At 43.1% G+C, this 22,202-nt stretch overlaps 1 protein-coding gene across 1 annotated transcript in view; it reads left to right on the top strand.

Moving 5' to 3' along the window:
• LOC144676808 ((E3-independent) E2 ubiquitin-conjugating enzyme UBE2O-like) overlaps positions 1-18,974 on the top strand; it is a gene marked incomplete at its 5' end in the record, with an annotated part of 44,354 nt that extends 25,380 nt beyond the window's left edge. The window contains 2 exons of the mRNA XM_078537132.1: positions 9,634-9,691; positions 17,738-18,974. Of these exons, the coding sequence (XP_078393258.1) occupies positions 9,634-9,691; positions 17,738-18,477 (798 nt within the window). The remainder of the gene's footprint in view (positions 1-9,633; positions 9,692-17,737) is intronic.
• Positions 18,975-22,202: the final 3,228 nt, after the last annotated feature.

Raw genomic sequence — 22,202 nt, forward strand, 5'->3', positions numbered from 1 at the left:
TTTCCATTATTTTTAAATGTATTTCCATCCATTGTTTTATCTCTACCTTTTAGCCTATTTTGATCCCTTCCCCCCACCCCACCCCACACCGACTAGGGCTATCTGTACCTTGCTCGTCCTGCTTTCTACCCTTAATGTCACCTATTAGCACATTTCTTAGCTAATATCACCACCTTCAACACCTCTTTGTCCTTTTGTCTGTGACATCTTTTGGTTACCTCCACCTATCACTGGCCCTCTAGTGTCCCACCCCCCCCTTAAACCAGCTTATATTTCACCTCTTTTCTATTTTTCCTTAGTTCTGTTGAAGAGTCATATGGACTTGAAACGTTAACTGTGTTCCACTCCGCAGATGCTGTCAGACCTGCTGAGTTTTTCCAGGTATTTTTATTTTTGTTTTTATTTTGGATTTCCAGCATCTGCAGTTTTTTGCTTTTATCATAGGTTATATTAGACTTGGTATTGTATAACATGACAAGATTAATTAATGATCTCAGAGTAAAGGCACCCCTAGGTAGCAGCAACCACAATATGATTGAATTTTACATCCAGTTTGAAAGAGAGAAGAGCGGGTCTTAGACTAGTATCTTAAACTTAAATAAGGGCAACTATGTGGTGATGAAAGCTGAGCTAGCTGAAGTAAACTGGGAAACTAGGCTCAAGGATAGATCAATAGAGAAGCAGCGACAGGCATTTAAGGGGATATTTCAGAGCATTCAGAATAAGTACATTCCTCCTATAAAGAAAAATTCTAAGGGGATGATCCACCAGCCGTGGTTAACTAAAGATGTTAAGGAGAGCATCAGACTTGAGAAAAAACATTCATCTTTGCGGAGTTGTGTGGCAGGACAGATGATTGGACAGAATAGAGCGAATGACAGAGAATGACTAAAAGGTTAATTAGGAGAAAGAAATTAGAGTATTACTAGCTAGAAATGTAAAAACAGATAGCAAGAATTTCTACAGGTATTTAAAAAGGAAAAGAGTAAGTGAAGTGTTGGTCCTCAGAGTGACAGTGGGGAGTTAATAGTAGATAATAAGGAAATGGTGGAAGAAATGAACAAATATTTTTCGCTTCTGTGCTCACTATAGAGGATACAAAAAACATTACAGTAATAGCTGCAAATCAGGAGGTGAACGGGAGAAAGGAACTTGGTGAAATTACATTCACTAGGGAAACAGTACTGAGTAAATTGATGGAGCTGCGGGCTGGCAAGTCTCCGGGCCCTGATGGACTGGATCCTAGAGTCTTAAAAGATGTGGCTAATGAGGTAGTTGATGCGCTGGTGTTAATTTTCCAAAATTCACTACATTTGGGAAAGGTTCCATCAGATTGGAAAGTAGCGAATATAACCCCTCTATTCAAGAAGGGAGGCAGAAAACAAGAAACTATAGGTCAGTTAGCTTGACGTCTGTCATGGTGAAGTTATTAGCATCGATCATTATGGAGGTTATAGCTGGGCACTTAGAAGAGCTCAAGGCTATTGGGAAGAGTCAGCCTGATTTTGTGAAAGGAAAATCATGTTTAACCAATTTATTGGAGTTTTTTGAAGGAGCAACATGCACAGTGGATAAAGTGGAGCCTGCACTTGGATTTCTAGAAGGCATTTGATGAGGTTGCTACATCAAAGATTATTACGGAAAATAAAAGCGCATAGCGTAGTGGGTAGCATATTAACATGGATAGAAGATTGGCTGGCTGGCAGAAAGCAGAGAGTATGCATAAATGGGTTTTTTCTGATTAGCAGGATGTGATGAGTGGAGTCCCTCAGGGATCTACTGACTGGGGCCTCAACATTTTACGATTTAGACGAGGGGGTGAAGACATGGTAGCTAAATTTGCAGATGACACAAAGATAGAAGGTAGAAAGGGTAAAGGTAGAAAAATATGTTGTGAAGAGGACATGAGGTTACAGATGGATACAGATAGGTTGAGTGAGTGGGCAAAGATCTGGCAAATGGAGTTTAATGGGGGAAAAAGTGAAGTTGTTCATTCGGCAAGAAGAACAAAAAAGCAGAATATTACTTAAATGGAGAACGGCTGCATAATCCTGAGGCGCAGAGGGATCTAGGTGTTCTAGTACATGAGTCACAAAGTTAGCATGCAGGTACAGCAAGTAATTAAGAAGGCTAATGGAATGCTATCCTTTATTGCGAGAGGAATCGAACATAAAAGTAAAGGTGTTATACTTCAGTTTGCAGGGCATTGGTGAGACTGCACCTCGAATACTGTGTGCAGTTTTGGTTTCCTTATTTAAGGATGGATGTAAATGTATTGGAGGCTGTTCAAAAGAGGTTTACTAGATTGATACCTGGAATGAGTGGGCTGTCTTATGAGGAAAGGTTGGACAGACTGGGCTTGTTTCCACTGGAGTTTTGAAGAGTGAGGGGTGATTTGATTGACGTATCCAGAACGGCCTTGACAAGGTGGACGTGGAAAAGATGTTTCCTCTCGTGGGTGAGTCCATACCTAGGGGGCACTGTTTTAAAATTAGGGATTGCCCTTTTAGAACAGAGATGAGGAGAAATTTTTTCTGAAGATTGTGTGACTTTGGAATCTTCTGCCTCAGAAGGCGGTGGAAGCGGGGTCCTTGAATATTTTTAAAGCGGGGGTAGATAGATTCTTGTTAGGCAAAGGAATCAAAGGTTATTGGGGTTAGATGGGAATGTGGAAATCGAAACACAAGATCATCAGCCATGATCTTATTGAATAGCAGAGCAGGCTCGAGGGGCTGAATGGGCTACTCCTTGTTCCTATTATGTTCTTATGTACAGCTTTAATATTGGTGAAGGCCCCACCTGGAGTACTGAGTATAGTTTTGGTCTCTTTAACAAAGGATATGCTTGCTTTGGAGAGAGTTCAGCGAAGGTTCATACGTTTGATTCCTTGGGATTGAAGATGTTGTCTTATGAGGAAAGTTTCAGCAGGTTCGGCCTATATTGGAGTCTACAAAAATGAGGTGACATTCACCAGAAGGAGGAGAGGCAGTCAGGACTAGAACCTAGGAGGGACTCGGTGGTGGCGGTAGATAACTAGGGGCCCAGGATCGGGGCCTAACACTTAGCAGGAGGAGAGGCAGTCGGGACACAGAGCAGCAAGTCTGCTGTTGTTGATGAGTTTGAAAATGGGTAAAAAAAAATAGAAGTGACTTCACATGAAGACATCATCAGCTACAGAAGCTTGAGCTCCGGTTTTGGAACTCAAGCAGCGACTGGAGTCACTGTGGTGTATCCGTGAGGTTGAGAACTATATGGATAGCATGTTTAAGGAGGTGATCACACCATAGGTTAGGGGCATGCAGGCAGAGAGGCAATGGATGACCACCAGACAGCCCAAGAGAACCAGGCAGATAGTGCATGAGTCCCCTGAGTTGATCTCACTTGCGCATCAGTTTTCTGTTTTGGATACTGGTGAGATTGATGGTTCCTCAGAGAAGTAGCAAGAACCAAGTCAGATGTCATGGCCCAAAGGATACCTATGTCTTTGGTACGAAAGAGGGATGAGGTTCTGAAAGCAGATTTTAGGGAGTTAGGAAAAAGATTGAAAAAGCAGGACTCCAAAGACAGTAATCTCAGGATTACTCCCAGTGCCATGGGCTAGTGAGCATAAAAATTGAAGGTTTGAGCAATTCAACGTGTGGCTGGAGAAATGGTATAGGATGGAAGGCATTAGATTTTTGAGGCATTGGGACTGGTTCTGGGGCAGGTGGGACCTGTATAAGTTGGATGGTTGCACCTTCGCAGGACGGGGACTAACACCCATGCAAAGAGAATTGTTGGGGAGGGTTTAAACTGGCTTGGTCAGGGGATGGGAATCTGAGAGGCAGTTCAGAGTGGAGAGAAGCAAAACTGGTAACAGGAAGTAGAAAAATAAGTGAAATTAGAAGGCAGACGAAGCAAAGGCAAGTATCGAATAGGATCAAAATAAAAAAATGTTTAAAAAGACAAAGTTAAGGACACTCTATCTGAATGCACACAACATTCTCAACAAGGTAGATGATTTGAAGGCACAAATAGAAATAAATGGGTATGATTTAATTGCCATTATGGAAACTGGATACACGGTGACCAAGGCTGAGAACTGAATGTTCAAGGATATTCAACATTTATAAAGGATAGGCAAAGAGGAGAAGGGGGTGGGTTAGCACTGCTAATGAGGATTTTAGATTGAATGATCGAGATGTAGAATCAGTTTGGGTGGAGCTACGAAACAGCAAACATTGCTGGGAGTTGTTTATAGGCCACCAAACAGTAGTGGTAATGTGGGTATAAATTAGGAAATTAGAGGTGCATTTAACAGGGGTAATATAATAATCCTGGGTGACTTCAATCTGCAAATACACTGGGTAAACATAATCAGCATTAATGCTGGTTGATGAATTTCTGGAGCAGCACATTGAAGAACCAACTAGGGAATCAGGCTTTTTTAGATTTAGTATTGTATAATGAGAAAGGGCTAATTAATAACCTTGTTGTAAAGGAGCCTTTGGGAAATAGCGACCATAATATGGGAGAATTTTACATTACGTTTAAAAGTGATATAGTTCATTCCAAAACTAGGGTCTTAAATCTGAACAAAAGAAACTGAAAGTGTGAGGGGCAAGTTGATTGGAAAAATACATTAAAGGATTTGACAGAAGACAGGCGATGGCTATTATTTAAAGGAGTATTATATGGTATACAACAAATATACATTCCTCTAAGACACAAAAACCCAACAGGAAAGATGATTCAACTGTGGTTAACAAAAGAAGTTAAAGCATTAGATCAAAGGAAGAGGCTTATAGGAGTGCCAGCGAAAGTGGTAGGCCTGAGGACTGGGGGCACTTTAGAATCCAAAAAAGGAGGACCAAGAAACTGAAAAAGAAAGGGAAAATAGAACATGAATGCAAGCTTGCAAGAAGCATAAAAGCGGACTGTAAAAGCTTCTTTAGGTATGTGAAAAGGAAGAGATTAGCCAAGACAAATGTGTGTCCATTACAGTGGAAACGGAAATTTATAATGGAGAATACGGAAACGCAAGATAAACTAAACAATTACGTTGTCTGTCTTCATGGAGGAAGATACAAAAAATCTATCAGAAATACTAAAGAACCAAGGGACTTGTGAAAATGGGGAACTGAAAGAAATTTGTAGTAATAGAAAGGTAGCACTTGTAAAAATTAATGGGATTGAAAGTTGATAAATCCCTTAGACCAGATAAGCTACATTCCAGAGTGTTGAAGGAGGCAGCTATAGAGTTAGTGAATATCTTTCAAAACTTATAGTTTCTGGAAAGATTCCTGCAGAATGGGAAGTAGCAAATGTAACCCCACTATTTAAGAAAGGAGGGAGAGAGGGAAAAAGAGAACTGTAGACCTGTTGGTTTGATGTCAGTAATAGGGAAAATGCTAGAATCTATTATAAAGGATGTGATAACTGGACACTTGGAAAATAATATGATTGGGTGGAGTCAACATGGATTTATGAAAGGGAAATCATGTTTGACAAACCTGTTTGGAGTTTTTTGAGGATGTTACTTGTAGCATAGATAAAGGAGAACCAGTGGATCATGTGTATTTGGATTTTCAGAAGGCTTTTGATAAGGTTACAGGCGGTTACTAAACAAAATTAGAGGAGATTGGATTGGGGTAATGTACTGGTGTGGATTGAGAAAATTGGTTAACAGAAAACAGCGTAGGAATAAATGGGTCATTCTCAGGATGACAGGCTGAGACAAGTGGGGCACTACAAAGTTGTGTTTGGACTACAGCTGTTCACAATCTATACCAATGATTTGGATGTGGGGACCAAATGTAATATTTCCAAATTTGCTGATGACACAAAACTAAGTGGGAATCCAAGGAGGCTTCAAGGGGATTTGGACAGGCTAAGTGAGTGGGCAAGAACATGGCAGATGGAATATAATGTGACTAAGTGTGAAGTTATACACTTTGGTAGGAAAGAAACAGAAAAGCAGAATATTTCTCAAATGGTGAGAGGTTGGGGAGTGTTGATGTCCAAAGGGACCTGGGTATCCTTGTTCATGAGTCCCCTAAAAGTTCCTCCATGTTGAACACCACTTGGAGGAAGCACTGAGGTTGGCAAGGGTGCAGAATATACTCTGGGTGGGGAACTTCAATGTCCATCACCAAGATGGCTCGGTAGCACCACCACTGACCGAGCTGGCCGAGCTCTAAAGGACATAGTTGCTAAACTGGGTCTGCGGCAGGTGGTGAGGGAACCAACAAGAGGGAAAAACCTACTTGACCTTATCCTCGCCAACCTGCCTGCTGCAGATACATCTGTCCATGACTGTGTCAGTGGGAGTGACCACCGCACAGTCCTTGTGGAGACAAAGTCCCACCTTCACATTGAGGATACCCTCCATCATGTTGTGTGATACTACCCCTGTGTTAAATGGGATAGATTTATAACAGATCTAGTAACTCAAGACTGGGCATCCATGAGGCACTGTGGGCCATCGGCAGCAGCAGAATTGTATTCTAATGCAATCTGTAACCTCATGGCCCGGCATATCCCCCACTCTACCATCAAGCCAAGGAATCAACCCTGCTTCAATGAAGAGTGCAGGAGAGCATGCCAGGTGTCAACCTGGTGAAGCTATAACACACGACTACTTGTGTACCAAACAGCATAAGCAGCAAGTGATAGACAGAGCTAAGTGATCCCACAACCAACAGATCAGATCTAAGCTCTGCAGTCCTGCCACGTCCAGTCATGAATGGTGACTGACAATTAAACAACATAGATTTTTAAGGTAAGGGGCAGGAGGGGACGTGTGGAAGAATGTTTGTTTTCACCCAGAGGGTGGTGGGAATCTGGAACTCACTGCCTGAAAGGGTGGTAGAGGCAGAAACCCTCATAACATTTAAGAAGTATTTGGATGTGCACTTGCGATGCCATGGCATACAAGGCTATGGGCCTAGCACTGGAAAATGGGATTAGAATAGTTAGATACTTGTTTGACTGTCTCAGACTCGATGGGCCAAAGGGCCTTTTTCTGTGCTGTAGACCTCTATGACTCTATAACTCACTGGAGGAAGAGTCCACAAATATCCCCACCCTCAATGATGGGGGAGCCCAGCCCATCAGTGCAAACGATAAGGCTGAAGCATTTGCTACAATCTTCAGCCAGAAGTGCCAAGTGAATAATCCATCTCGGCCTCCTCCAGGGGTCCCCAGCATCACAGATGCCAGTCTGCAGCCAATTCGATTCACTGCACGTGATATCAAAAAACTGCTGAAGGCACTGGATAGTGTAAAGGCTATGGGCCCTGACAATATTCCGGCAATGGTACTGAAGACTTGTGCTCCAGAAATTGCCGCATCCTTAGCCAAGATGTTCCAGTACAACTACAACACTGGCATGTGAAAAATTGCCCAGATATGTCCTGTACACAAAAAGCAGGACAAATCCAACCTGACCAATTACTGCCCCATCAATCTACTCTCGATCATCAGTAAAGTAATGGAAGGAGTATTCAACAGTGCTATCAAGCGGCACTTGCTTAGCAATGACCTGCTTACTAGTGCCCAGTTTGGGTTCCGCCAGGGTCACTCAGCCCCTGACCTCATACAGCCTTGGTTCAAACATGGACAAAAGAGCTGATCTCCAGAGGTGAGGTGAGAGTGACTGCCCTTGACATCAAGGCTGCATTTGACCGTGTGTGTCATCAAGGAGCCCTGGCAAAACTGGAGTCAATGGGAATCGGTGAAAACTCTCCACAGGTTGGAGTCATACCTAGCACAAAGGAAGATGGTTGTGGTTGTTGGAGGTCAGTCATCTCATTTCCAGGACATCACTGCAGGAGTTCCTCAGGGTAGTGTCCTAGGCCCAACCATCTTCAGCTGCTTCTTCAATGACCTTCCTTCCATTATAATGTCAGAAGTGGGGATGCTCACTGCTGATTGCACAATGTTCATCATTTGCAACTCTTCGGATGCTGAAGCAGTCCATGTCCAAATGCAGCAAGACCTGGACAGCAGTATCCAGGCATGGGCTGACAAGTGGCAAGTAACATTCATGCCAGGCAATGACCATCCCCAACAAGAGAAAACCTAACCATCTCCCCTTGACATTCAATGGCCTTACCATCACTTAATCCCCCATTATCAATATCCCGGAGGTTACCATTGGCCAGAAACTCAACTGGACCAGCCATATAAATAACATGGCTACAAGAGCAGGTCAGAGGCTAGGAATCCTGCGCCGAGTAACTCACCTCCTGACTCCCCAAAGCCTGTCCGCCATCTACAAGGAGTGCGATGGAATACTTCCCACTTGCCTTAATGAGTGCAGCTGCCAGAACACTCAAGAAGCTTGACACTGTCCAGGACAAAGCAGCTTGCTTGATTGGCACCACATCCACAAATATTCACTCCCTCCACCACCGATGCACAGTAGCAGCAGCGTGTGTACCATCTACAAGATGCCCTGCAGGAATTTACCAAGGCTCCTTAAACAGCAACTTCCAAACCCATGACCACTACCATCTAGAAGGATAAGGGCAGCAGATAGATGGGAACACCACCACCTGGAAGTTACCCTCCAAGTCACTCACCATCCTGACTTGGAAATATATCACCGTTCCTTCACTGTCGCTGGGCCAAAATCCTGGAGCGCCCATCCTAATAGCAACGTGGGCGTAGCTACACCACATGGACTACAGCAGTTTAAGAAGGCAGCTCACCACCACCTTCTCAAGGGCAACTAGGGATGGGCAATAAATGCTGGCGTAGCCAGCGAAGCCCACATCCCATGAATGAGTTTTAAATAAAAAGTGCAGCAAGCAATTGGGAAAGTAAATGGTATGCTGGTCTTCACAAGGGAATTTGAATACAAGAATAAAGATGTCTTGCTGCAGTTATATAGAGCTTGGTGAGACCACACCTAGAGTATTGTGTACAGTTTTGGTCTCCTTCCCTAATGAAGGGTATATTACACTCTATGGTAACAGAGAATCACCAGGCTAATCCCTGGAATGGCTGGATTATCTAATGAGGGGAAATTGAGGAGACTAGGGCCTGTTTTCTCTGGAGTTATGAAGAAAAAGGTTATCTCATTGAAATTTACAAAATTCTTATCGGGCTTTACAAGGTAGATGTAGATTAGACATTTCCTGTGGCTGGTTAATCTAGAACTGGGGACACAGTTTCAGAATAAGGGGCAGGCCATTAAGACAGACGAGGAGAAATTTCTTCTCTGAAGGTCATTAATCTTTGGAATTTCTGATGTGTGCTCACACGGGGTCTCTACTATTCATGCCCATGCTTGCTGACGCCTGCCTTCGTTCGCTTGTAATTTGGCTAGCTGTCTCCAGGGAACAAATAATCTGATGTTGGGCAGGGCTGAGTGAATATTTTCAATTGTTCAAGCCGTCCTAATGAGATCACAAACAATTCTTTTGATGAACATGTGCTTGTTTCCAACAGTGATGGTGTAATGGAGCCTTTCTCCTCCTTGTGAACTTAAAATATAATCCTATTAAACAAACACAATGAAATTCAAATGAAGCCATTATTCCACGTCGACACAGTATTACTGTGTGATCCTGCTTCAACCCAAGAAAGATTTTTAAAAAAATTTTCTCTTTCCCGTTATTTAATAATTTAACTTCTTTTTTGGCCTAGGGAACTGAGAGGTGGACAAGTAAATCCAGTCTCCTCCAAGTGCTGATATCAATCCAAGGTTAGTACTGAGCAAAGTGTTGAACTTATTGTATTTGTGACCTTTTGCTTATGGGAATGCAGCAAGTCTTGTACTGCCAGTTTTCTAGATTTTGCTGAATGACAGAAATGACCTTCTCTTCATTAGTTCATGATTTTCACCCAAATTGTGTTGTTGCTTTGAATGTCACCTTCAGAATTTCTTTGGTAGTGTCTGGCATGTTACTCACACAAGCACCCCCTCTCCACCTGCCGAATTTTCTGAATTAAGCTAGTGCTTAACTTCACAGGAACCAGTTGCCCTTTGGTATCTCATCCATGAGAAGTTGAGAACATAAAAAGTTTGAGCAGGAGAAATGGCCCATTGAACCAACTTTCATGGCTGAATCAACTCCCCTTTCCTGCCTGATCTCTATATTCCTTGATTTCCTTAATGTCCAAAAATCTATTGATCTATGTCTTGAATATACTCAACAACTGATGAGTCCTCTGGGGCAAAGAAATTCAAAGATTCAAAACACTCTGAATGAAGAGGTTTCCTCATCTCAGTACTAAATGACTGATCTCTTATGCTGAGACTGTGACCCTCTAGTTATAAGCACTCAGCCAGGGAAAGCAACCCCTTGACATCTACCAAGTCAAACCCTCTAAGAATTTTGTATATTTAAATGAGATCACCTTTTATTTTTCTTAACTCTAGGGCAATTTAGACCCATTCTACTCAATCTCTCGTCATAGGACAATCTCTTCTTCCTAAGAATTAATCTGCTGATGCTTTGTTGCACCCCCTTTAAGGCAAATAAGGAGGTCAAAACTATATATGGTAGCTGGCACGTGATTTCATCAAAACCTTATACAATTATAGTATGATGACTTTATGCTTGTACTCCAAACCCCTTGCAATGAAGCCTAGCATATCTTTTGCCTTCCTGATTGCTATATCTGCATGTTAACTTTCTGTGGTTCATGGGCAAGTACACCCAAATCCCTGTGCATACCAACACTCCTTTCAAAAAATATTCTGCTTTTCCATTTTTCCAACCAAAGTGGATAATTTCACATTTTTCCCACAATATATTCCATCTGCAGCCTTTTTCTTCCTAGTCACTTAACTGATCTTTAGGCATATAAATAGTAAAAGGGTGGTAAAAGGAGGAATGGGGCCGATTAGGGATCAAAAAGGGGATTTATTCATGGAGGCAAGGGGCATGGCTGAGGTATTAAATTAATATTTAAATTCTTTACTAAGGAACAAGATGCTGTGGATCATGGTGAAGGAGATAATTCAGTCACCAGAAGGGTTTAAAATTGGTAAGGAGGAGATATCAGATAACTTGTCTGTGCTTGAGTTGATAAAGCACCAGAGCCAGATGGGATGCATCAAAGGACACTGAGGGAAGTGAGTAGATATTACGGCGGCATTGGCCATAATTTTCCAATCTTCCTTAGACTCGGGGATGGTGCCAGAGGACTGGAGATTTGCAAATGTTATCTCCTGGCTCAAAGCAGAGTGTAAAGATAAGCCCAACAGCTACAGGCCAGTCAGGTTAACCTCGCTGGTGAGGAAGCTTCTAGAAATTATAATTCGGGGCAAAGTTTATAGTCACTTGGGCAAATATGGGTTAATTAAGGACAGCTAGTGCAGATTTGTTGAGGGAAAATTGTGTTTAACTAACTTGCTGGAGTGTTTTGGTGCGATAACAGGGTTGAAGAGGGAAATGCTATTGATGTGGTGTCCATGGACTTTCAAAAGGCATTTGATAAAGAGCCACACAACAGACTTGTGAGCAAAGTTATAGTTTATGAAATAAAAGGGACAATAGCAACATGGATATGAAACTGGCTGAGTGAAGGGAAACAGTAATGGTTAATTTATATAAATAACCTAGGCCTTGGTGTACAGGGCAAAATTTGCAGATGATATGAAACTTGGAAGCATTGTGAACTGTGAGAAGGAAAGTGTAGAACTTCAAAAAGACAAAAGTTGGTGGAGTGGGTGGACAAGTGACAGGTGAAATTCAATGCAAAGAAATGTGAACTGATTCATTTTGATAGGAAGCATGCAGAAACACACTATTAAATAGAGGGTACAATTCTAAAGGTAGCGCAGGAACAGAGGGACCTGGGTGTATATGCGCATAAATCATTGAAGGTGACAGGACAGTTTGAGAGTAGGGTTAATAAAGCATCGTAGGCTTTATTAATAGGGGCATAGAGTATAAAAACATGGAGGTTATGTTGAATTTGTACAGAACACTGGTTTGACCCCAGCTGGAATATTGCATCCAGTTCTGGGCGCCACACTTTAGGAAAGACGTGAAGATTTAGAGTAAGTGCAGAAAAGATTCACAAGAATGGTCCCAAGGATGAAGTGCTTCAGTTATGGGGATAGATTGGAGAAGTTGGGACCATTCTCCTTGAAGTGGAGAAGGTTGAAAGGAGATTTGATAGAGGTATTCAAAATCATAAGGGTCTGGCCAGAGTAATTGGGGGAAAAACTGTTGCCATTGGAAGGATTGAGAAGAGGAGGGTATAGGTTTAAGGTGATTAGCAAAAGAAGCAATGGTGAAATGAGGAAAGCTTTTTCTTGCATGCAGCAAGTGGTTTGGATCTGGAATGCACTGCCTGGGAATGTGGTTGAAGCGGGTTTAATCGAGGCATTCAAGAGAAAATTAGATTGTTATCTGGAGAGGAAGATTGTGCAGATCTATGGGGAGAAGGCAGGGGCACTAGTTAAATTGCTGGTACGGAGAACCGGCACAGACACAGCAGGTCAAATGATGACCTGCGCTATGACGATTCTGTGATCTATATTCCTTTGCAGATTCTTCTCGCCCTCCTTGCAGCTTACTTTCCCAGCTGGCTTTGCATAGTCAGCAAACTTGGATATATTACTTATGACTTGCATTGTAAATAGCTGAAGCCCAAACGCTGATGCTTATCGTGCTCCAGTATTTGCATTCTGCCATCCTAAAAATGATCCATTTATTCCTGCTTTCTGATTCTGTCTGTTAACCAAACTTCAATCCATGCCAGAATTACCGCTAACATTGTGCATCAATCTCTTGTGTGACTCCAAGAATGCCTTCTCAAAATTCAAATAAACTAGATTCATTGGTTAATCCCTTATTCATCCTGTTAGTGACATCTTCAAAAAAAACCACTAGCTTTGTCAAACATGATTTCCCTTTCACAATGCCTAATCAATCTGTGATTTTCCAAGTGCCCTAGTACAACAGATTTTAGTTTTTTTCCTATTAACTGGCTAACTGAACAAATAGCTCCCTGTTTTTTCTCCCCTGTCCTTCAATAATAGGGTTTAATTTGCTACCTCCCAATGCATGGGGATTGTTCTAGAATTTAGGGAATTCTGGGAGATCTGAAAGCAGTGTATTTACAATCTCTGCAACCACCTCGAGGCTGCAGGTCATCATGCCAAGGCGATTTGTCGGTGTTTAGTTCCAGTAATCTCTTTTGTATTCTTCCTTTGAATACTTTTAAGTTTCACACTCTCATTAGCCCCTGGGTTCCCCACTATTTCCAGTATGTACTGTGTTTTCAACTGTGAAGACAGAAACAAAATATTTGTTTAGCATTTTTGCCATGTCCCATGCCTTGCTCCACTATACCTGCCTTAAAAGACTTCGGAAAGCTCTGAAAATTTGCTTTAATACTTGCTAGTTTACCCTCATTCTATTACCCCCCTCCCGCCCTATCAATTTCTTGGTCATTCCTTGTTGAAAATTTTAGATCTTCCATCTTTTTGGCAACATTTAAGTATTTGTTTAATACTTTTCTAGTTAGCTATGACTGTACCACTTTTCTAGTGGTGTTTTTATTTCCCAAAGGAATGTTTATTTAAACCCCTATTGTCTTGCTGTTCCTGGTCTGGGTATCCGTACTGTTTTTCTATCCACTACTTTTGTTTGGAGTAGATTAGGTTTTTTTGCAAAAGCCAAGACTTGACAGCTTTTAAAGCAATCTTTCTTCAACTGGGACCCCCTCTACCTGTCAAAACTAATTGCTTTACCCTTCAGGGGTAAAGGGATAGGTCCGTGGATTTCAAAGGATTCAATGGGATTGAGCATATTACCTTGTTTCTTTTAAGGCAGATACATGACATGCCAATACTCTTTCATGTTTTTCTCTTTCACTTGGAATCAAAGAGGTTTCCATAGATTTGTGCCCAGAGCCGGTTGTTACACTGGGTCTGTGGCAGGTGGTGAGGGAACCAACAAAAGGGAAAAACTTGACTTCTGTTCTCTCCAATCTACATGTCGCAGATGCATCTGCCCATGACAGCAACGGTGGGAGTGACTACTGCAAAGTCCTTGTGTAAACTAAGTCCTACCTTCACATTGAGGATACCCTCCATTGTGTTGTGTGGTATTACCGCCTTGCTAAATGGAATAGGTATCAAATAGACCTAGCAACTCAAAATTGGGCATCCATGATGTGCTGTGGGCCATCAGCAGCAGCAGAATTGGATATAATCACAATCTGTAGCCTCATGGCTTGGCATATCCCCCATTCTACAATTACCATCAAGCCAGGGGATGAATCCTGGTTCAATGAAGAATGCAGAAGGGCATGCCAGGAGCAGCACCAGGTATACTTTAAAAATGAGGTGTCAACCTGATGAAACTACAACACAGGGCTATTTGCATGCCAAATAGCTGAAGCAGCACGCAATAGACAGCTAAGTGATCCCACAACCAACAGATCATATCTAAGCTCTGAGTCCTGCCACATCCAGCTGTGAATGGTGGTGGACAGTGAACTAACTGAAGGAGGAGGCTTCGCAAATATCCCCATCCTCAATGATGGGGGAGCCCAGCACATCAGTGGAAAAGACAAGGCTGAAACATTAACAGCCATCTTCAGCTAGGAGTGCCGAGTGGCTGATCCATCTCCGTCTCCATCTGAGGTGCCCAGTGTGCCGGCCTTCAGCCAATTCGATTCACTCAACGTGACATCAAGAAAAGGCTGAAGGCACTGGATAGTGCAAAGGCTATGGGCCTGACAACAATTCAGAAATAGTACTGAAGACATGCCCCCGAACTAGGTGTGCCCCTAGCCAAGCTGTTCCAGTACAGCTACAACACTGGCATCTATCTGGCAATGTGGAAAATTGCCCAGATGTGTCTTGTACACAAAAAGCAGGACAAATCCATCCTAGCCAATTACCATCCCATCAGTCTCTTTTGAGCATCAGCAAGTGATGGAAGGGGTCATCGACAGTGCCATCAAGCGGTACTCGGCAATAGCCTGCTTAATGATGCTCAGTTTGGGTACTGCCAGGGCCACTCGGCTCCAGATCTCATTACAGCCATATTCCAAACATGGACAAAAAAATGAACTCCAGAGGTGAGGTGAGAGTGGCTGCACTTGACATCAAGGCAGCATTTGACTGAGTGTGGTAACAAGGAGCCTTAACAAAACTGGAGTCAATGAGAATGAGGGGGAAATCTCTCCACTGGTTGGAGTCATAACCTAGCATAAAGGAAGATGGTTGTGGTTGTTGGAGATCAATCATCTCAGCTCCAGGACATCACTGCAGGAGTTTCTCAGGGTAATGTCCTATACCCAACCATCTTCAGTTGCATCATCAATGACTTTCCTTCCATCATAAGGTCAGAAGTGGGGATGTTCACTGATGATTCCACAATTTTCAACACCATTTGCAACTCCTCAAATACTGAAGTCTGTGTCCATGTGCAGCAAAATTTGGATAACATTTAGGCTTGGGCTAATAAGTGGTAAGAAACGTTCGTGCCACACAAGTGCTATCTCCAGCAAGAGAGAACCCAACCATCTCCCCTTGATGTGCAATGGCATTACCATCACTGAATCCCCCACTATCAACATCCTGAAATTAAACTGGACTAACCATATAAGTACTGTAGCTGGCAGGTTAGTAGCTGGGAATCCTGTAGCGAGTAACTCACCACCTAACTCCTCAAAACCTACCCACCATCTATAAGGCACAAGTCAGGAGTGTGATGGAATACTCTCCCCTTGCCTGGATGAGTGCAGCTCCAACAACACTCAAGAAGCTTGACACCATCCAGGGCAAAGCAGCCTGTTTGGCACCCCAACCACCACCTTAAACATTCACTCCCTCCACCACTGACAAAGTGGCAGCAGTGTGTGTACCACCTACAAGATGCACTGCAGCAACTCACCAAGGCTCCTTTGACAGCACCTTCCAAACGCGAACTCTTCCATCTAGAAGGACAAGGGCAGCAGATGTGTGGAAACACCACCACCTGCAAGTTCCCCTCCAAGCCACACACCATCCTAACTTGGAACTGTGATGCCGTCCCTTGTTACTGGGTGAAAATCCGAAAACTCCATTCCTAACAGCACTGGGTGTACCTATGCCTCGCTGACTGCAGTGCTTCAAGAAGGCTGCTCATCACTTTTTCAAGGGCAGTTGGGGATGGGCAATAAATGCTGGCCTAGCCATCAACACCCAGATCCCATGAAACAATTAAAAAGCACATCTTGTAACCAGGAATATTTAGTATCCAGTCCTGCCCCTTTTTGAGCCAGGTCTCCATTATTGCCACAACAGCATATTTCCATGTGGCTATCTGGGTCTGCAGCTCATCAACCTTATTTACTACACTCCTTTTCATTCACTTACTTGCACAGTAAACCTAATTTAGGCCATTCCCTCTTTCTTTAATCCTACTTAGTACTTAGATGGCACTGGAGTAGGAAAAATACTGTCTTTCCCAATTTTCTGCACCCTGGTTTCCCCCTTTAATTGTATGTTGTGACTCCCACACCCCTGCTAACTTAGTTTAAATTCTCCCCAATAGTGCTAGCATATCACAATGCAAGGACTTTGCCAGCTCTGTTCAGGTGCAACCCATACAGTCTTTACATGCCCCAAATCCCCCCAGAAGCGGCCCCAATGCCCCAGGCATCTAAAATGGATCTGTTCCAGTATTCAGGAAAGATAGGGAAGGAGGAAAAGGAGAGGGTGGCAGCATTGATCAAAGAAACTATTACAACACTAGAGATCACTGAGGTTTCAAAGATATTCCATTTGGTATGAAGGGAAATGGAACCAAAGTGGGTGGATGGAGTTTGGATATAGATCAGCGATGATCTCATTGAATGGTGGAACAGGTTCGGGGAGCTGAATAGTCTGCTTCTGTTCCTATGACTGCTGTTATGACAATGAAAGTGAGCGTTGGTCTCTTGCTGTTTTTAAAGAATCATTATATATGTAAAAGTTAAGGAAGGTTTTAATTATATTAGTGAAAGACACTGGTTTTTGATGATGTACCTATTGGGTTTGAATCTTGCCATGGCAGCTGGTGGAATTTAAATTCAATTAATAGATCTGGAATATAAAAAGCTGCTCTCTAATGGTGACGATGAAACTATCGTTGTAAAACCCATCTGGTTCACTAATGTCCTTCAGCGAAGGAAACCTGCTGTGCTTGCCTGGCCTACATGTGAGTCCAGACCCACAGCAATGTAGTTGACTCTTAACTGTCCTCTGAAGTGGCTGAGCAAGCCACTCAGTTCGAGGGCAATTAGGAATGAGCAACAAATGCTGACTTTGCCAATGACATCCACATTCCATGAAAGAATAAAAGATACTGTGGCAATAATGGAGACCTGGCTCAAAAAGGGTCAGCACTGGATACTAAATATTCCTGGATACAAGGTTGGTTTTTAATTGTTTCATGGGATCTGGGTGTTGATGGCTAGGCCAGCATTTATTGCCCATCCCCAACTGCCCTTGAAAAGGTGATGAGCAGCTGCCTTAGAACAGAAATTGAGGTGGACCAACTATGTAGCCAAGATGCAAACTGTGTATTTTTGCCAGGGAATATTAGAAAAGCACATTGTCAAACAATGGTATAGTTCAGTAGTTTACATTTTCTGCTGTTAATTCTGTTGAATGTTTGTAAATTTGATTTGGAATCTTCAATACTTGAACCAGCAGCACATTATAAATGTATGTATGTGGGTTGTCATTTCATGTTCAAGTTTTTCTTTTGCTATGTGAACTTAATTCTAAATACTCCATGATTTGATTTTCCAGGGCTGATCCTTGTAAATGAGCCTTATTACAACGAGGCTGGGTTTGATAGTGATCGTGGCCTTCAGGAGGGCTACGAGAACAGTCGCTGTTACAATGAGATGGCTCTTATAAAACTGGTGCAATCTATGACTCGGCTCATTCAGAAACCGGTGGAAATATTTGAACAAGAAATAAAAGAGCATTTCTACACCAATGGGTGGCGACTTGTGTACAGAATGGAGTCTTGGCTGGAAATCAATGAAATGATCCAAAGAAGCATTGAACTTAGCAATAGTGCTGAAGACGAGCCGACTCAGATCTGCTCTTCTGATGCAACAGAGAGCCGGGCGGAGCCTCTCTTACCATCTGCAGCACAGATGGTTGCTGAATCTGTACAGGCCACTAAGGAGCTTGGAGTGGAAAATTCTGAAGATCATGTGAGCAATATGCAGCAGAAGTTGTTAGCAGAAGCTGGTTCAGATGAAAATATATCTCTAGAGACTGATTCTACTGAACAACTACCAACTGAAACTTGTTCCCTAACTTTGGAGCAGAAGGGATCATCACAAGCTATTGTCAAGCCAAAAAGAAGGCGGAAGAGTTATAGGAGCTTCCTCCCTGAGAAGCGTGGTTACCCTGACATAGGTTTCCCACTGTTTCCCCTCTCCAAAGGGTTTGTAAAAAGCATCTGTGGCTGCCTGCAGCAGTATAAGGCAACCTTAATTGAGTCTGGAATTCCAGAGCGGAGAGAGGAGAGATGAGCACTGCATCTATCCCACAGGTTTACAAAGTTTTCTAGACTTTTGATAATTGTGTAATATTAAAGCATAAGGATCGTGAGCAAATCAAGGCTGCTCACTTTTTGTATATGGAATGGAGTAAGATGACTGAACATCATGAGGGGGGGACAGAAGCCCCGGCCTGAGCATTTTAAAGCATGATACGTATGGTAAACTGCATCCCTGGCCTTAGAATGGTTACAAACTGACACCCATAAGAGATGTAAAAATTACATTGATAGATGTTTCTTCCAATAACATTAAACCTGAATTTGTAGCTTGAGATGTATACAGTATTTAATCCAAATTTAAATGTCTACAGATGTGGGCTTGAATTAAGTTCAGAATGCTTGGTTGCTTCCTGTTCATGTAGAAATTGTTCCTGTGAGTGCTCTTTTTAAAATTTATTTTCGGCTGCCTTATACTAGTGTAATATAAGACTTTACAATTAAATTGGCCTTAAAGATTTCACTGGACAAGGGTTTCCACATCTCGACTTCATTTTTTGCTGTGTTTGTAGATTACAGGCACCCAGTACTGCCTAGTAATATCAAAATAAAAAAGGTGTGTGGAGTTTGTGCAAGCATAGAACAATGTTGGCTACTTTGGCAAGATACACTTCGAAAAATGGGGGGAGAAGAAAGGCAGCTCTATTGCACCATGTAACACACTCAGATTACAACTCAAATAATATTCAGTTTCAAAGCTCCCTCAATATTGCTGCCTTTTGGGTTCTAGACCTGCTATACTTGTGCTGGCAATGTATAGCATTTGAGTGGGTACAAAGCTACTTGTTGCATTCTAAGGGGAAGTGGTGGTGGTAATGTTACTGGACTAGTAATCCAGAGGCCCAGGCTGATGCTTGGGGGCATGGGTTCGAATACTCTGAAATGGCCTAGTAATCCACCCAGGAATGAAACCAGATGGACCAACCTGGCAACAACCTAGACACCAGAAATGACAATGGCACACCCAGCACTGTTCTCCCTGAAAGCTCTTCCTTACTTGCTAAAATCGGAAGAGCTAGTGCACAGATGAGTCGAGCAACAGCCTGACATAGTCATACTCACCGAATCATACCTCACAGACGATGTCCCAGACATCACCATTACCACTTCTGGGTATGTCCTGTCCACTGAAAGGACAGACCCATCAGAGAGGTGACACAGTGGTATACAGTCAGGAGGCATTGCCTCAGGAGTCCTCAACATTGAAGTCTCATGGCATCAGATCAAACATGAGCAAGGAAACCTCCTGCTGATTACCACCTCGACTCCCTCACCAATTGGAAGAAGCACAGAAGGTGGCAAGGGCACAGAATGTACCCTGGGTGGGGTACTTCAATGTCCATCGCCAAGAGTGGCTGGAGCTGGCCGAGTCCTAAAGGACGTAGCTGCTAGAATGGGTCTGCAGCAGGTGGCAAGGTAACCAACAAGAGGGAGAAACCTTCTTGACCTCTTCCTCACCAGTTACCTGTCACAGATGCATCCATCCATGACCCTATTGACAGGAGTAACCACCACACAGTCCTTGTGGAGACAAAGTCCTGTCTTCACATTGAGGATAGCCTCCATCCAGTTGTGGTGCTACCACTGTGCTAAATGGGATAGATTTCGAACAGATTTAGCAGCTGAAAACTGGGCATCCATGAAGCACTGTGGGCCATCAGCAGCAGAATTGTATTTAACCATAACCTGTAACCTCATGGCCTGGCATATCCCCCACTCTACCATTACCATCAAGATGGGGGATTAACCCTAGTTCGATGAAGAGTGCAGGAGAGCATGCCGGGTGTCAACCTGGTGAAGCTATATCACACGACTACTTGCATTCCAAATAAAAGAAGCAGCATGTGCTAGACAACCAAGAGATTCCGCATCCAACGGGATGTCCTGCCAAATCCAGTCATGAATGGCGGTGGTCTATTAAACAACTAACTGGAGGAGGAGGCTCCACAAATATCCCCCAGCCTAAATGGGGGAGCCCAGCACACCCGTGCAAAAGACAAGGCTGAAGCATTTGCAACCACCTTCAGCCAGAAGTGTCAAGTGGGTGATCTATCTCGACCTCTTCTTGAGGTCCCCAGCATCGCAGATGCCAGCCTTCAGCCAATTTGATTCACTCCACGTGATATCAAGAAATAGCTGAAGGCACTGGGTACTGCAAAGGCAAAGGGCCTTGACAACATTTCAGAAATAGTACTGAAGACTTATGCTCCAGAACTAGCTGTGTCCCTAGTCAAGCTGTTCCAGTACAGCTATAACACTGTTATCTACCTGGCAATGTGGAAAATTGCCCAGGTATGTCCTGTCCACAAACAGCAGGACAAATCTGACCTGGCCAATTACCACCTCATCAGTTTACTATTGATCATCAGCAAAGTGATGGAAGAGGTCGGTGACAGTATAATCAACTGGCACTTGCTAAGCAATAACCTGCTCACTGTCACTCAGTTTGGGTTCTGTCGGGGAGACTCTGCCCCAGACCTCATTATCCATGTTTGGGCCAAGGCTATAAAAGAGCTGAACTGCAAAGATGAGGTGAAAATGACTGCCCTTGAGATCAAGGCAGTATTTGATGAAGTGTGGCATAAAGGGATCCTAGCAAAATTGAAATCAATGGGAATCTGGGGGGAAAACTCTCCACTGTTTGGAGTCATAACCTAGCACAAAGAAAGATTATTGTGGTTGTTGGAGGTCAATAATTTCAGTCCCAAGAATTTCTGCAGAAGTTCCTCAGGTAGTGTCCTTGGCCCAACCATCTTCAGCTGTTTCACCAATGACCTTCCCTCCATCATAAGCTCAGAAGTGGGATGTTCACTGATGATTGCACAATGTTCAGCATCATTCGTGACTCCTCAGATACCGAAGCAGCCCATATCCATGTGCAGCAAGGCCTAGACAACATTCAGACTTGGGCTGATAAGTGGCAAGTAACATTTGTGCCACACAAGTGCCAGGCAATGACATCTCTAACAAGAGAGAATTTAACCATCTTCCCTTGACATTCAAAGGCATTATCATCGCTGAATCCCCACTATCAGCATCCTGGCAATTACCATTGACCAGACAGTGAAATCAACCTGTTATATAAATACTGTGGCTGCAAGAGCAGGTGGTGAGTAACTCACCTCCATTTCTTCCCAAAGCCAGTCCACCATCTACAAGGCTCAGGCCATAAGTGTAATGGAATGAGTACAACTCCAACAACTCTCAAGGGAAGGTGATAACGCAGTGGTATTGTTACTGGACTAGTAATCCAGAAACACAGGCTAGTGCTTTGGGGACCTGGGTTCAAATCCCACCATGGCAGATGGTAGAATTTGAATTCAATAAAAATATGGAATTAAAAGGCTAATGATGACCATGAAACCATTGTTGATTGTTGTAAAAACCCATCCCCATCTGGTTCACTAATCCCTTTTAGGGAAGGAAATCTGCTGTCCTTACCTGGTCTGGCCCACATGTGACACCAGACTCTCAGCAATGTGGTTGACTCTTAAATGCCCTCTGAACAAGGGCAATTAGGGATGGGCAATAAATGCTGGCCTAGCCACCGACGCCCACATCCCATGAATGAATAAAAAAAAAGCTCGACACCTTGACACCATTAGGACAAAGTAGCCTGTCTGTTATCTTCAACACTCCTTCCACTACTGAAGCACAGTAGCAGCAGTGTGTACCATCAGTGTACTTGCACACGAGCAG

Source organism: Cetorhinus maximus, unplaced genomic scaffold, assembly GCF_964194155.1.
Source record: "Cetorhinus maximus unplaced genomic scaffold, sCetMax3.hap1.1 HAP1_SCAFFOLD_1944, whole genome shotgun sequence".
NCBI classification, from domain to species: Eukaryota; Metazoa; Chordata; class Chondrichthyes; order Lamniformes; family Cetorhinidae; genus Cetorhinus; species Cetorhinus maximus.